The sequence below is a fragment of the Pseudonaja textilis genome, chromosome 7 (assembly GCF_049901715.1).
Source record: "Pseudonaja textilis isolate UNSWEBS1 chromosome 7, rPseTex1.2, whole genome shotgun sequence".
Taxonomy (NCBI): domain Eukaryota; kingdom Metazoa; phylum Chordata; class Lepidosauria; order Squamata; family Elapidae; genus Pseudonaja; species Pseudonaja textilis.
The window spans coordinates 57,142,227-57,160,069 of record NC_141996.1 but is presented as its reverse complement, the minus strand read 5'-3'; the positions used below and the strand labels follow the sequence as shown (position 1 = coordinate 57,160,069).

Below are 17,843 nucleotides of genomic sequence, written 5' to 3'. Positions count from 1 at the left end.
CATTTTTTCTTGAGATAAGTACTTACCTTGTATTTTCCTTTGATAATGCCTTCAAACAATCTTTCTTTTGTACCATAAAAAGGCAAACAACCACTAAGCAGAATAAAAAGAATAACTCCACAGCCCCACACATCTACAGGCTTTCCATAAGGCTCTCTTTTTACTACTTCTGGAGCCATAAAATGAGGAGTTCCTACACGTCCTAAAATAAAATTAAAAATATATTGTTTTTAAAGATGGCAGAGGAATACAAATCAAAATTTTACATTGCATTTATTTTATCATATTTTGATTTAGTTATGTGATTTATCTGCCAATTCTGTACTAGCAGGCTTCTAGATAGTGTACAGATACTAGCAATTATATAGCAATACAAGATCCAATAGCAGTATACTCATGGTTGCACATGAATCAATCAATCACCAAAGCCAGAGCAGCCAGCTTCTGGAAGGCTCTGAGAACAGAACCATCTTCATTTTGGGGGACCACCCAAAATATGATATGTTAATGCATGGTACAATTGAGACATCAGTGCCCAAATATTCTTTCTTAATTCCTGTCTTACAGTAATAATAGTGACTGGAGACCACACCCACCTGTCATTTCAGAGTCCCACATCTGGGCTACCAAGGCAATTTTTAGGGGGAGAAGTCCTAACCTTTCCTTCTAGATGATGCAATTTCCTCTCAAAAAATCTTCTCCTGTGCTGATACTGAAACAATTTTAAAGCCTCACTAATTTATATGCATATATGTAAAACAGAAAGATAGATTGCACACATATGTGAAGAAGAAAGCATATTGTGACCATATTCTTTGTGACTAAGCTATGTAATCCTGGCACACAAGCCTGGAATCAATTCAGTGCAGAGATCAAAATATACTAGGAACTAACATTCTTTACCCATTGAAGCTTTAGCACCAGTTTCAAAAGTAGCCCTACCTCCAATAGTGCAAATGGAGAATTACTCCTCCCAGGAAGGTCCACTGGATCATAGAAATCTCAGATGTGCAAAATATTTTTCATGAAGAAAAACTTTCTGTGTTAAACACCCTGTTTCAAGCTTGAAATGACTGTTAGATCTTCCCTGAACTGTCTAAGCCAGAATTGTTCTATTTTAAGCTTAGTTCTTCAGTAAAGTTCTGCTGGAGTTGAGAGAGCTCATTTGAAATAATCATTTCCAAAATGGCTATATCTACTTTGAAACTTTCTCCACACATTTACTAGTTACACACATACATTGTATTCAGAAAGTATTCAGACGCCCTTCACTTTTGTCAATTTTGTTACGCTGCAGCCTGATTTGACAGTTGTTGAATTTCCCACCCATTAATTTATACTCCATACCCCATAATGATAAAGTAAAAACAGAAGTTTAGAAATGTTTGTAAATTTACAAAAATAGTAAAAACTGAAATATCACATAGGCGTACATATTCAGACCCTTTGCAACACTTGAAATTTAGCTCTGGTATCCCCCATCTCTTTTGACCGTTGCTGACATTTTTCTACACCTTAATTGGAGCTCATCTGTGATAAATTAAATTGATTGGACATTATTTAGAAAGACATACACCTTTCTAAAAATCTCATAGTGACAAGGCATACTGTAGTAGAGCAAAAGCCATGAGGTCAAAGGAACTACCTGCAGAACTCAGAGACAGGATTATTGCACGGCACAGATCTGGAGAAGGCTACAATAAAACTTTTGTTGCACTAATGGTTCCTAAGAGCACAGACCTCCATAATTCTCGAATGGAAGAAGTTTGGTACAACCAAGACTCTTTCAAGAGCTGGTTACCTGGTCAAACTGAACAATCAGGGGATATGGGCCTTAGTAAGAAAGATGACCAAGAATCTGATGGTCACTCTGACTGAGCTCGAGAGATACTGTGTGGAGATGGGACAGAGTTCCTGAGGGACAACCATCATTGCATCCCTCCACTGATCTGGATTTTATGGCAGAGAGGCTAGATGGAAGCCTCTCCTCAGTGAAAAACATATTAAAACCCACTTGGAGTTTACAAAAAAGCATCTGATCTGATGAAACCAAAATTGAACTGTTCAGCCTCAATTCTAAACATTATTTCTGGATGAAACCAGGCATGGGTCATCACCTGCACAATGTCATCCCAACAATGAAATGTGGTGGCGGCAGCTGTGACAATGTTTTTAAGTAGCAGGGACTGGGAGACTGTTCAGGGTTGAGGGAAAGCTGAATGGAGCTGAGTACTGGGATATCCTCAATGAAAACCTGTTCCATAGCACTCAGGACCTCAGACTGGGCTGAAGATTCACTTTCCAACACAAGAACAATCCTAAACACCCAGCCAAGACAACAAAGGAGTGGCTTCAATTTACGCTAAGGCATTCAATTCTTGAATGTCCTAGAGTGGCCCAGCCACAGCCCTGAGTGAACCCTATTGAACATCTCCGGAGGGATCTGAAAATGGTTGTCCATTGACAGTCACTATCCAACCTGACTGAGCTTGAGAGGATTTGCAAGGAAGAATGGCAGAAAATCCCCCAATCCAGGTGTGCAAAGTTTGTTGCATCATATCCAAAAATATTCAAGGCTGTAATTGCTGCTGTAATTACTGCCAAAGGTGCTTCAACAAAGTACTGAGTGAAGGGTCTGAATATTTATGACAATGTGATATTTCAGTTTTTCTTTGTAATAAATTTAGACATTTCTAAAATTTTGTTTTCACTTTGTCATTATGAAATATGGAGTATAGATTTATGACAAATTTTCAACAACTGTAAAATCAGGCTGCAGCATAAAAAATTGATAAAAGTGAATGGGATCTGAATACTTTCTGAATGCACTATACTTGCACGCACACATTAAATTCTTCAAAAGCATAATTCCTGAGTTAAGAGGAGCTAATTTGTCTGTGAACCACTGGTTTTGTTCATTCTCAAAAAGGCAGCCCCCAAAGTTGATGTGTTTTGCTTAATTAGGCTAGAATAGACAGTGGAGCAAAGACTTCAATTAAAGAAACTCACATTTACACAAAATATGAAATATATTTAATAAATTAATATATTACTTTATTTTCTATTTATTTTTCATTCTTAAGCATGGTTTACTTTGCAAATTTTCAATGACTGTTTCTTAATCACTTGCAGAATATTCAAGTTGCACAATTAGACAGTTCTCTGTTTTACTTTTTTATAAACAAGCTATTTTCTTATATCATAAATTCATCCTTGGTAAATTTCACCCCAACCAAAAAAAATATTTATTGAACATGATATGAAATAGTCATTACTTACCTCCAGCAACAAGTCCTGATTCTCCTAATTGAATAGCAACACCAAAACCACCAAGTTTTACAGGTGCTGAATTTTCCTTTGAAGCAAGTAGCACACAGTGTGGCTGAAATGATAAAATCATTGTGATGATTGATAAATCATCAATTTATGATGGCAACCAGAATATATATGTACAATAGTCATTGATAGGGGACAGGATGTATCATGCACAGATAAAATAGGTTCTTCAAGTCAAATGGCACTTAATGTCCTAGTGAGGAATCTAAAATAAATTTGGAGTGCAAATGGTATTTAGAATGTGGCTAGATTAAAGCCTTTGAAACAGCCAGTTTCTTATTACCAAGGAGAAAAAAAATCCAAGGCTGCAAAAAAGTCAGAATTACAGTGGTAACATGGTATATGAAAAACATGATTACGGGAAAGCTGTGAATACTGAAACATGCAGTAAAAGATAACACAAAATTACCACTTGACATTTTAGGCATCAGTAAAATGAGATGGACTGGGATTGGACACTTTCAGTCAGAAGATCATACTATTGAGAAGAAGGCGGAGCCTTCTCGCTGACGGACCGTAGATTGCGACTCTCTGCGGCTATGGTCCGTGCTCTTTTGTTGGAGAGCCCCAATCATTACGATTAGGGGCTGAAGCTGCCTTGGAGGGGCGGTGGAGTAAGGGGAAGCCACAAGCCAGGTTGAGGGGAGACGCATCTCCCCCACTGGGCTTGGTCTCTTTCCCCCCTGAAGACGACTGCAGCGGTGGTTTAAAATGGCCACCCTGAAGAGGAGGACTCAGATGGATTAAGATTTGTGCAGGAGGGAAGAAAGAGGTGGATAACATCTGAACCGGGACAACTGGGCAATACAACTAAACAAAAGTACCCTGGGATTAAGGTAATATGGATTTTTTAAGAAAAGAAAAGTGATCGGCGAAATTACAAAGGAATAGGGGGAAAAAAAAGAAAATATTTTTGACAGCTAAGTGGGTCTTCGAACCGAGAAAGGAAGAAGCTGGAACTAAAGATTTAACTAAATTGGACTAAAATATTTTGGGAATAAACAGGCATAAAATAAAGCTGGACTTAAGATTGTCAAATAATAATAATAATAAAGTTTACAAATTGGAGACTGGACTGTGCTGGAATATTGAGGTTCGAAAAACCCTAAATAAAAAAATAGGGGTGAAAAGTGAAGACTTTGTATAATGGAGAGTGCACCTTTTGACAAAAACTTGAGCTCAAACAAAAGGGAAAGCATCCTGTTTCTGAATGAACTTGTGTGGATATAACTTTAAAGAAATATTGAAACAGTAAGAATCTTACAAAGTGAAAGCAGAACCAGAATAAAGGAAAAAGCAAGGAAAGACTGACTGTGGGATTGATTGATATTTTTGGTATAGACCCTGGGCTGGAATAACTGAGAACTTTAGAAAATTGAAAGAAGAAAGAAGGAAAGTAAAAGTGGTTTTTTTGTGGACTTTAACAATCATAAAATATAAGAGTATGTAATGATGATATCTCTTCGGGAATTAAAAATGGAACTTAAAAATATGAGAAAATTACTAAAGGAAAGAGGCGAATCACTTTGCTCTGTTTTAGAAAAAATGGAAATGGCGATTGAAGAACAAGAAGAAAGAGCTTCAGAGGAGGAGGAGGTGACTCAAGGAGAGGACATTTTAAATAGACAATTAACACAAAGAACACTACAAAGAAGTGGGGAAAGAAGGAAGGTTAAAAAGTTGAGATTTAAGAAGGCAATCAAAGGGAATACCTGTGAAGTCGGGAAAGGCAGAAAGACCCAGCAGAAAAGGGGAAAGGAAGATATGAAGAAAGAGAGGGATATAAACTGGAATGAGAAAAGATATGGGGAAAAGAGGGTGAGGAGAAGCAGTAAGAAACAGGTGCATGAAATAAAGAAATACGGAAATAGTAAAATGTTGAAAAGAAATTGTTTTTTCAGAGATAATGGTTGATGAATTAAAAAGGGGATTCTGCAGGGTGACAAGGGGTAATAAGAATATTTCTGCAATTAAAAATATTTAGAAAATAGGGTAATATAGATACTGATAACTCTTATTAAAAATCAAGGGGGGAAAATGTGCTGTGGAATCCAAATGAAAAGATGTAATGATTATTATTGTAACTTCTTAAAAATAATGGTTTAATGGGAATGAAGATGAGGGAATAAAGGTATATTTTAATCATTGAGGTGTCACACTCAAAAGCAGTAAAAGGGGGGAAACCTATACTTTTTTTTTAGTGTTAAAATTTGTATTAATCTAGAATTTATAAAAAGAATGTGTAATGGAAAGGGAATATGATAGACTAAAGAACCAACTAAATTAATAAGTTAACATAGACTATTAAAAGCAAGGAGAGACATTGGTAACTTTATTATTATTATTATTATTATTATTATTAGGCAAACACATATTGTTTATCTTTATTTTTAAAATAAATATTAAAGGATTATATTTGAAATAATTGAAATGAAACAAATATGATGTTTCAATTGAGATTAATGAAAGAATTTAGAATTAAACTTTATTACTATTTATTAGGCAAGTACATATTGTTTATCCTTATGTTTAAAAATAAATACTAAAGGATTACTTTTGAAATAATTGAAATGAAACAAAATTGATTGAGATTAATAAAAGAGGCTAGAATTAATGTGTTTGTTTCTCTCCTTACTGAAAATTTGGAATGGAAAAGGTAATAATAGCATTAAGTATGCATATATGAATGCATAATTGCTGTCATATTTGTATGTAAAGGTGATTACCCAGAAATATGTTGTCCACTAAAAAGAGATTTTTGTTTTTAATGTGAAAAACTGAATAAAACTTGTGGGAAAAAAAAGATCATACTATTTATTACTCAGGATATGAAAAACAAATTAACTAATCACAAATAACAAATTAACCATTTGTTAACAAATTTTGTTAATTGTTAATGGTGGTAGTGTTATACATAGGAAGAGTAGAGAAAGAACAGTATGCAATCAGTGATTCCATAGTATCATTTAGCCTTAATGTACAATCCTTTAATATGACAATCATCCAAGTTTATGCTTCAATCATCAATGAAGAAGAGACTGAGGAATTTTATGATCAAGTCCAATTTGAAACCAACAGAAATGCAAGCAAGATACTTATGGCTAGAGAGTGGAATGCAGAAATAGGAAATTGTGAGGAAAATGTAGTTTGATTGCATGGATTAGAAAACTGAAATAAAACAGGACAGCAAATTATTAATTTTTCCCATTCCAATGATTTCTTCATAACCAACACTATCTAAAAACAACAACCCTAAAACAATGTTGCATACATAGAAATCACTAGATTAAATATACAGAAATCAAACTGGCCATATGATTGTTAAAAGATGAAGAAGCTCAGTTATAGGATCAAAAACATAATAAAATGCTGTTTGTGGAACAGATCATGAACTGCTCATGTGCACATTCCAAGTGAAGCTAATGAAGTAGAAAGTAACCAACTTGTACAATATGAAAAAAATACTCACCATTTTCATGGAGAACATCAGGAATCACTTTGAAGTTCTGAACAGCACTGATTGGGAACCAGTTAGTGAAGTTCAGAAGTTCTATGAAACTTCTATTGAATGAAATCATGGAAGTTGTTAAGGATGAAGGAGGAGATTATCAAAGCCCCAAAAAACAGAAGAAAGCAAACTGAATGACAGAACAAATAGTGGATGTTGTCAAGAGAAAAGAAGCCAAAGCCAAGAGAAGCAAAGATCTCAGGAAGGGAGAATTTTAAACAGCTATTAAAAGCAGTACACGCAGTCCTCACTTATTGACTGCCTTGTCTAGTCACTGTTTAAAGTTACAGTGGTGGTGGTGGTGGTGGTGAAAGCGCTTTGCAACCAATGCTTGCATTTATGACTAATGCAACATGCACAGGTTACATGATCACCATTTCTGTGCTTCCCAAATGGTGTCATGCCCCTGTCGGAATCTGATTTGGAGGGGGAGGCCAAGCAGCTGACAAGGAGTGGGAGTGTGGCTCCCTTGGCTGTGGAAGAAACTAGGGAAGGACAAAGTCCAGCTGGGCAGAGCAGGGAGAGTTAGAGCAAGGGAGAATTTGGAGGAAGACCCAGGCCCATCCCCTCTTCATCCTAGGGCACACAGGGATGAATGGAGAAGGGAGCAACGTGAATTGCGTGGCTTATGGGGGAGGAAAGGACCCTGATTCCCTTCATTAGCTGCAGCTGGGAACACAGTGTTTTAAAAAGGAAAGCTGCGTACAGCAAGTTGTTGGGAACAAATTGTGAATTATTTGGTATCATTGAGGCTTATCTGTGTTCCTAGCGTCTTCCCAACTGTGAATGTTTTGCTGTGCTTTCAAGTCCGTAATTCCTTTTCTGCCCTGTCAAGTTAATTACTGCAGTGTGGTTTGTTTTGATTTTAGTTGCAGTTTGTATGTACTTTGTTTTTGGACTGAATTTTTCCCACTAAAAGACTGTTCCTAGGAGAGTTTTTCTCCAGCCGAAGGTAACCTGGACATTGAGGGCAAAGTTGGAGATAATAAAGGGACTCTTCTTGCTTATTTGACTGTGTTGCCTTTGTGCCATGCCCCGGGTCATCACAAGTGGGTTGCAAATTAATACAGGTAGAGTTAATGGAGAATATGGAACTAAAACTGCAAGTTGTGGTCATATGCTGTTTTGCTTAACAACTGAAGTGATGTCATAAACCTGTTGCAGTCATATAGTTTTCAACACTGTGGTGTTTAGCCACAAAGGGTCTAGGTGGTCCCAAATGTGGTCGCTAAGTAAGGACTGCATGTATTACTAATCTGTAAAGCTATCAGAGGTAGAAACCGTTACAGTGAACAAGGAAAGTCTTTCAAAAGATTTTGAAACTGAAGAGAAGGTTACATCCTCAATATGTTTAAAGAATGCCAATGGACAAATAATAACCAATTCAAAGAGAAAAAAATGATGGAAGGAATAAACTGAAATTCTGTGCAGCAGAAATGCCAATGTCCAAGATACCTTAGAAGACATTCTCTATATACAAGAACTCAGTACCAGAAGAGAATGAAGTTATAATAGCAGTCTGTTCATCATCAAGATGGAAGGCTACATAAATTGAGGGAATATATACAGATATATCAAGCAATTAAAGAAAAAGCAATAAAAATTATAAACAAACTTTGCCATCTAATTTGGATAACATCATAGTGGCCATCTAATTTGAAGAGGTCAGTCTACATACTAATATCAAAGAAAAGAGGGTATTAACTCAAGGTACGAACTATTGTACTAATGATACAAAATAATGATAATAATCCTAGCAAAATAATGCTTAGGAACATCCAATGCATATTAAAGCCTTAAATGGAAAAGGATACAGATGTTTAAATTGATTTCAGAAAAAGTCAAGATGTGACATTGTTGTTGATGCCACTGGATAACTGAAAAAAATAAAAAGATGCAAAAACAGGGGGCCCAATATGTACTTTTTTGGTTATTAAAAAGATCTTTGATCTTTGAGGGGACCAATATGTACTTCTTTGGTTATTAAAAAGATCTTTGGTTATGTGGATTATGTCAAGCTGTGGAATGTCTTAAGGAAAATGGGAATTCCAGAATATCTAATTGTCTTCAGAAGAAACCTATATGCAAGATAGGAAACAATAGTATGGATAGAACATTGAGAAACATACTCCAGATCAGCAAAGGAGTGACAGAAGACCAAAATAACAGGTATAGCAACAGCCTCAGAACCAATAATAACAATACTGAAAAGGTGGATACCTTCTGATTTTAGGTTCAATTGTCAACAATAGTTGATATTAATAGTTGATGAAGGACAGGGGAGCCTGGTGTGCTATGGTCCATAGGATTGGAAGAATCAGATATGACTCAGCAACCCGACAACAATAATCAAAAATAAAGAAATAGATTTCAAACTATGATGAAGTAGCAATGAAAGCCTTGGAGAAGATAGTCAGATGCTATGATATGCCTATATTTATTTATTTTATTTGGTTTGTCAATTGCTTACAAGATAATAGGTATAAGTAAAAACATAGTTATGAATACATGGATACATATAAGAAAAATAAAAGAAACAAAAGGACAGGGACGGTAGGCAAGTTGGTGCACTTACGCATGCCCTCTACAGACCTCTTAGGAAAGGGGTGAAGTCAACAGTCGAAAGTCTAAGGTTAAAGTTTTTGGGGTTTGGGGAAGAAACCACAGAGTCAGGTAGAGTATTCCAGACATTGAACACTCTGTTGCTGAAGTTGTATTTCCTGCAATCAAGTTTGGTGCGATTAACCTTGAGTTTGTATCTATTGTTTGCTCTTGTATTGTTATGATTGAAGCTGAAGTATTCATTGACAGGTAGGACATTGCAATGTATGATTTTATATACTAAATTTAGATTGGACCAAAGGCGGCACAGTTCTAGGTTTTCTAGGTCTGGTGGCATAAGGTATTCTGCAACGAGTAGAGGAGTGGAAAACTCTTCTTGGGAAATATTTCTGGATTTTCTCAACTGTGTTAATATCAGATACGCAATGTGTTTTCCAGACTGATGAGCTGTATTCGAGTATTGGTCTAGCAAATGTTTTGTATGCTCTAGTTAGTAGTGTAATATTACCAGAGAAAAAGCTACGTAAGATTAGGTTAACAACTCTTAATGCTTTTTTGGCTATGTAGTTACAGAATCAGAATCATGCAGGCAACAGTTTTTCCCATGACACCCTACAGAAGCAAAAGTTAAATTTTGAAGAAGGATTGAAAGAGAATTGGCACTTTTGAACTTGTGAGTTGGAGAAGACTCTGAATAAAATAGCATGGATAGTCAAGAAAACAAACAAATGGATTGTAGATTAAATCAATCTAAAGTTCTTACTTGAAGCACAAATTACAAGGCTCAAATATCACATTTTGAATATATTATGCAAAGAAGTGGCTCTCTTGAGAAGTCTGTAATACTGAGAAAGGTAGAAGAAAAGATAGGAAGAGGATGACCAGTGGCAAGATGGATGAACTGAATTACAGGTGATGGATATAGTGTTGGAACGATCTGAAGGACAGATTAGGGACTGCTCTTCTTGAAGTAGGTCTATTTATTTGGTCACTAATAATCAGCACTGTGGATAATTCACAACTATATTTAAATTATAAATTATCTACCTTAATTTCTATACTGTACTTGTTTTGTAATTATAACTACACTATACAGTTACAAAGTATATACTTTTATATATTCAACTATTATACTCCAGCATTATTTATGAAATTATACAGATACAGTAAACAGATAAAAATATAATTATTGACTGCATCAGATCTGGATTCAATAATAGAACACTCAAAGAAATAAACAGATCACTTGTACAAAAACACATTTTCTAGTTCTCAGACTAAGAGGTGGAAAATGTTTTGAATTCAAACAGAGCTCAAAATTGGTGTTTTAAATTCAAAACACTTCACATTCTAAATGCGAAGTGGATATAGGAATTTCGTTAAAAAGAAAAAATATAGTGTATATAACTATATTACATTATAATATATTGTATTTCATGTGTGTGCACTTGGGACCCTTACCATATGAAATGGTTCAATTGTTTTACTATTCTGACTGTCCCAAACTCCAAATTAATAGGTGCTCTTGACTGAGAATGAAATGGAGAAACTAAGCAACAATAAATAATACACTCACATAGATAATATTTTTCCTGTAATAATATGACTTACCTTCACATCCCTGTGAATTATATTATTATCATGACAATAGCGCAGTGCTTCCAATATCTGTCTCATGTAATGACTGCAAAACCAAACATGCAAATAAGTTATAAGCACTGCAAAGAAAAAATAGGCATAAAATTCAGCTTGTTTGAGCACTATATTTTAGAAATTCAAAATCATCGGGGTCTTTATTTATGTTACATGTACTTTGAAACCTAAGGCTGTAACATTTCTTTCCAGAAATAAGTCATGTAAGAAAAAGTTGCTTCTAAATAGTATCCATAATATCATGATGTTATTTATGGGTGAGACTATATTCAGAGTTTTCTGAGCAAGATATAATCTAAACAATTTAAAATCAAAGTCATAATTTAATAAAAATATAAACATCCTTTTAACAAAATATTAGAATTGAAATTAACATACATTTATATTATTTAATATTATTTAAAACACTTCAGTAAAAACAAAAAGGTCTTTTCCTGATGTTTGAAAGGGCAGTAATTGGCATAACTAACCAGAGTTGCTGGCAACCAAGAGGCACATAAATTTAATAAATTATTATTACATTAAAATGTTCAGAGAGGGCACACCCTGAAATAAAAACACTGATATGAAGACTTTCCCTTGGATCCATAGTCTATATTTCAAATGGTGGGGAACTTGATGCTAATCACTTGTAGAATGGAAGGAAAACTTGCTTATGTGTATTTTTAACTATTTGAATAGTCACCTGTGCATCAATAAAAATAGATAACTAGCAATCTTATTTTATGGAGGAAGAGAAAGTACCTGATCAGGAGAGAAGTTCAGATAAAAATATCTAGATAAAGATCACATCTGCCCTGACAGTGTAATCCACATAACAATGATCTTTGCATAAATAAAGTGTAGGAGTTTAGGGTAAAAAGATAGCAGAAGAAAAGAGATTGAAAATGGTAAAAGTCTAAAACTGGAAGAAAATATGCAATGTCAACTCATAACTATGACAGTAAGATATGGCACAACAATGAGCAAGGTACCCATCACTAACTCAGCATGCTCAGGTGAATGCCATCAAATTGCCACATTGAATGTGACAAAACTAACAACAGAGATTCAGGACCATTTCAGGAGAACTACTTACAACTCTATGACAGTACTAGTGATTAATAATAAGATAAAGATTGTGAAGGCTTTTCAAGAAGCATTTCATGCCCAGATAATAGAATATTGGGTTATCATCCATTGGTAGGGATACAACAAAATGTTTTTAAAGTAAATATGTGTGGGGATAAAAGCCAAATCTATGACTTTAATGTCAGGAGAAATTGAAAAACTACATATAGAGGAAAGAATCCAGGACTGGTCTGTACAGAAAATCATGTACTGTGCAATCTTTCCTGAGGCTAATTATTACCAAGTGCTCAAATAGAGACAAATTTTAACAATGATATATTCAGGATCTTCAAGAAACGGGTATTGCACAAACCAAATCCATTGTGGTCTGAAAAATGATAGATTGCATTTGAGTAGCATTAAGTCGCAGATATCCTTCATTACAACTCCAACCTTGGATAAAGCAATTGTGTTAACAACTGATGCCTCAGTGTGAGTCACTACCTGAAGTTAATGCAGAGCAAGATCCTCATTTGGTGCAATTTCTGAATAAGAAACTACCCAAACTACTCACTGGTCTGTGTTGGAGAAAGAATATATATGCCCTTGAGAACAACATCACTTACATGTAGGACTAGCTTCAACTGTTATTTTGAACTCGGAATTGACCATGCATCATTGAAAGGCTACAGGAAATTCATCAAAAGAAATGTGTATATTGTAGTTTCATACTGCTGGTGTATAGTTTTAAAACTGAGTATATTCAAGAGAAGAAAACATAGTGGCAGAAATATTTAAGGAGCACAAGGACTCATATGGAAGAGTAGGGGAGTAATGAAGGATACTGTCTATTGATATATTGATAGGTCTAAGCCCAAAGACAATATAGTGAATGTGTGCTTGGAGAAACAGTGGTAGGGAATCTTGGCAGCAGAGAACTTTTCCAGGGAGAAGATAGTATAATCCAGAGAGAAGCTCAAATAAAGAGACTGTGCAATACTGCATTGGATTGGGCAGGGAGAGAATAAATTATGCCCTAGAATCTCTCAGGATATATCTATTAGGGCAGTGGTCCCCAACCTTTTTTGTACCACGGACCGGTACAATCCACGGACCGGTACCGGCATCAGCATGCACAACCAAGGCAAGGCGAGCCGAGCGACCGGCCAGCCAGCCGTCGCCCGCTTCTCCCCGCCACCTTCAACTCCTCCTTTGTACCTTCTCGCAGTCGATGGACTTTTTGGGCTCTTTCTTAATCTCCTCCTGAGTAACGCGAGACTCCACCGCCATCGGGACGGCTCTTCGTTTGAAGCCGCACCCCCTTCGACGAAACTAAGGCGCGAGGATTCCTTCAGCACCCAACGCCGCTTTCCAACTGACGACCAACAAGCTCACTCGGAAGCAATTTCTCAAGCTCCGTCGAAACAAGATGGCGGCGCCCAAGGAAAATAGGCGGCCCGGTACAAAATGATCCACGGACCGTTACCAGTCCGGGGCCCGGTGGTTGGGGACCACTGTATTAGGGAACTGAGTTATAGTTTGGCAAAATTCTGTCCATTAGGTGTAAGCACAAAAAAGATTGGAAATCAATTGGATTTCATTATTTCAGGGAAGCAAGTGGTCCAGGAATAATTAAGAAAGAGAAAATATGTTTGCAAAAATTGCTACTCAGAAAAGTAAATATTTGATTAGGAATGCTGCTTTTAAAATATAATCTTTATTTTTTAATTAACCTTTTATATCTCTGTATAAGCTCAATTGTATATTTCAGTCTTTTCTGCATACTCAGGTTGTATAATATAAAACAGAATTTGAGCATTTTTAAAAATTTGGAATAATTGCTTTGAAACTTTCTTCAGTACCTTTCTATAATTCCTGCAGAATGCTAATTTTTGTTGTACATGGGAAAAGTCTTGTGGTCTGCTAAGAGCACTGTACCTTTTTCTATTAAATTTATTTTGTGCAGTTCTGGAAAGGGAGGAACAGTTTTTATTGTTATTCAGTGTCCTGAAGTTTGCTCAAATTCATGTTCATTGCATAAATTACTCTAGCGATATCATCCTCTCCTATCCCCTCCTCCTTTCGCTTTCAATCTTTCCCAACATTATGCTCTTTTCCAATGAGTCTTCTCTTCTCATCTAATTTTTCATTTAAAACTTGTAAGTTGGCAAACCTTTTTTGCAAAAATTTCCAAGAAGGAACTACTGTTAAAAACATTGAATCCCATCTCTTCTTTATCTCTCTTTTCGGGGATATCGTAAAGAATATATAAATAGTGAAAGTCCTTAATTTATTGCTGATTTGATTTTAATATAGTACAAATCTCTCTTATAGCCAAGCTTTGCAGTACAGTATAAAAAGTTCTTTTTCAAGGACAGAGAGAATGGATATTTCATAACAAAGTAACCACAGAAGCGGCTAAGATAATTCTCACAAAAGAGAAAATCTCTGCCTTTTTAAAAATAAAAAGGATATATACAAAAATAAAAAGAAGCAACAGAATTCTTTAGAAAGACTAATACAATGGAAAATCCTTAGAGTAAAAATGTGATATAAATCAGATCAAGTTGTCAAGGCTCTGACAATCCACCCCCATTCATGCTTGTGTTTGAGTTGACACAAGTTACTTTCACTGCAACAAAAAAAAGCCCTCATGCCGCCACATTCCTTGTGGTGAAAGAGAACGTGTTTTAAAACTCCAGAGTAAAGCTATGAAAGTTTACATTTGTAATTAAGCAAAGGGGTTTAGAACAAATCAGCACTCAGCCAGGCTATTAACAATTAAACTTCAAACTGTATTGTTAAAAACAGAAATATGCCTAAAAATGCAAATAACAGCTAGAAAAGGTGGAGGCCCAACCTTCTGGCCAGTCTTACTGAGAATCATAATCCTCTAAGGCAGCGGTTGCCAACTGATGGAGAAAATTTTGGTGGGCTGCAGAGAAACGTCACCCCCAGAGCAATTCATCCAGGTTGCGCAGAAACACAAGGCTGCGCTGCCCACATGGCTCGCGGGAACCCTCCCCGCCCACTCACTCCTTACCCTGCCCTGCTAAATTGCTATTTTTCCTTTTTCCGACCATTAGCTGTTCTGCTGTGCCGGGAGATTTAGATTAGCTAGAAAGCAGGAAATGGTTGGATTTCTTGCTTTCTAGCTAGTCTTTAGATCTTTGGTTCTGCTTTTAAGCACAGCCGAACCTTCCTTGGCAAGCAAATTTTATGTGACAGACTGAGCTAGCTGAGGGCAGATAGAAAGATCACTGAATGATTCTGTGAGCAACTCAATTTGCCTGCCAGCTTTGCCTGATTTTGGATAAAAGTTGCTCTCTTTTTTTATAAAAAATTCAATATTTACATACACGGTGTGTTGTGAGTTAATTTTGTGAGTTTGCTTGCTAGCAAATTTTATGAGTTTACTTGCAAGCAAATTTTATGAGACAGACTGAGCTAGCTGATGGCAGGTAGATAGATCTCTGAATGAATCCATGATTCTGTGAGCAACTCAATCTGCCTGCCTACTTTGCCTGATTTTGGGTAAAAGTTGCTCTTTTTTATAAAAAATTCAATATTTATATAAATATTTATAATATTTACATACAAGCCATGCCCATCCAGTCACATAACCTCCAAGCTACACCCACAAATTAGGCCATGCCCACAGAACAGGTTAGTGGTCCCTGGGATTTAAAATTATGAGTTTGGTGGTCCCTGAGATCCAAAGGTTGGCAACCCCCGCTCTAAGGCAAGTACTGGCAAGTACACAGTTGCCTGATGGTCATTATAGGTCATTCCTAGTTGTTCCTACTCAAATCTGGGAAGCGTGCTGCCAGAAAAACAGCTTTGGCAGAGCTGTTTGTCAGCAGGGAGAAAAGAAAACACCCAACTGCTCTGTATATTCTTGCTATCTCTTAATTTCTTTTTCTTGTCCCTATCATTTTTGTCCTTTACCATGCCCATCTTTGCATGAAAAATTCCCTTGATATCTCTAACTTTGCTTTTCTTACCTCCAATCTTTCTATTACTTTTATTGTTTTCCTCTATTTCATTGCATTGTTCATTTAAGAAGGCCTATTTAACTGTCTCTGCTATTCTCTGGAAATCTGCATTCAATTGGGCATATCTTTCCCTTTCTGCCTTGCCTCTGATTTTCCTTCTTTCCTCAGCTATTTGTAAAGCCTCATCAGACAGCCATTTTGCTTTCTTGCATCCCTTTTCGGGGGGGATTGTATTTCTGCTTCCTGTACAATATTCTTAGTTCATTGTTCTTTATACACTCTGTCTACCAGATTTGATTCCTTAAATCTATTCACCAGCTCCATTGTATATTCATAAGGGTTACAATTCAGGTCATGCCTGAATGGCCTAGTGATTTTCTCTACTTTTCTCAGTTTAAGCCTGACTTTTGCAACAAGAAGCTCAGGATCTGAGCTCCAGATTTTGTTTTTACTTAACTGTATAGAAGTTCTCCATCTTTGACTGCAGAATACATAATCGATCAGATTTCAGTATTGACCATCTGGTGATGTGTAGAATCATTTCTTGGTTGTTGAAAGAGTGTTTGTGGGGAGGGTGGAGCTTGCGTCACAGCGGTACAGCATGCAATCTTTAAACTCTAAGATCACTGCTGATATCTTCATTGCAAGACAGTCCCAATGGATGTAAACTGTCCTGTAGAGACAGTGACAGAGGAGGGCACATCCTGTTGATCCCAGGGACATTGCAAAGTCCCTGGTAGATCCAGGAGAAGCCCTTTTTCCCCGTGGTGGAGAGGCAGCCATTAAAGCTGCTGAAGCTGGGACAGCTCTGGAACGGAAGAAAGCTAGAAAGAAAGAGTGTCAGTTCAGTGAGATAATTTTCTACTTATTTTTTTCTGGAGAGAACACCCTAAAAGACTAAAAATTAAATTTAAAAGTGAAGATAAAAGTGCTCAAGCGGCGAGATTAAGCACAAATTAAACCTGAAGGGTTTTTTTTTCTTTTTATTGGAACTTTAGATTTTGTTAAAACTTTTTAACTTTTAAACTGGACTGGTCTTTCCTTTATAATTTTTACCCTTCAAAATAACTCTTTGGAAAAGTTTTTTAATTCTCTTGCTTTTTCTTTATAATAATTTTAGATTCTTTATGTTTTTAATTATTCCTGATTTTAATATTAGAGGGGAAGGAAAAGGAAAGGGAACTAAGTAGCGCTGCCACCTGGAAGCTTGGATACATTGTTTTCCTTTCTTTCTTTCTTTCTTGTTGATACATTTGCTGTTACATTCAAGGACTCTGTGCTTTTCATTGAAAAGATAGCGGGAACAGCATGTAGATTGTTTGCAGGTGCTCTTCTGTGGAACTACTGAAAGCTGGAGTCTGGATTTGAAATTGAAGAAAGAAGACTGAAGTGACCTTGAAAAGAGAACTGGAAATTTTGTTTTTTTGATTTAGTAAAGAGCCTCGAACCTATAGTGGCAGTGCTTTGCTTGTTGACAGAATTGCATTTTCTCTTTCCTTTTTTTCTATTCCCCCCCCGCCCCCCACCAGTTGGATTTTTATATTTGGGACTTATGCAAGAATAAGACTACTTTTCCCCCCCCCACTCCTCCCTTTGTTTTACCTCTTCAGCAAGGGGAATATACAGATCTCTGTCTTTTTAAATATTTTCTTAATTTTTTTATTTTTTTCATCCTTTTTCCATTTTATATTTTTTCTTTTTTTTCTTTTTTCCTACATAATTGGAACCAATTGGATTAA

General features: G+C 36.1%; 1 protein-coding gene across 28 annotated transcripts in view; it reads right to left on the bottom strand.

Annotated features, from left to right (window-relative positions):
* CASK (calcium/calmodulin dependent serine protein kinase) overlaps positions 1-17,843 on the bottom strand; it is a 263,121-nt gene that overhangs the window by 131,472 nt on the left and 113,806 nt on the right. For all 28 annotated transcript variants that reach the window (XM_087937711.1, XM_087937716.1, XM_087937713.1 and 25 more), the window contains exons 5-7: positions 11,018-11,090; positions 3,280-3,382; positions 27-202 (exon numbers count right to left, since the gene is read on the bottom strand). In XM_087937711.1, the coding sequence (XP_087793837.1) occupies positions 27-202; positions 3,280-3,382; positions 11,018-11,090 (352 nt within the window). The remainder of the gene's footprint in view (positions 1-26; positions 203-3,279; positions 3,383-11,017; positions 11,091-17,843) is intronic.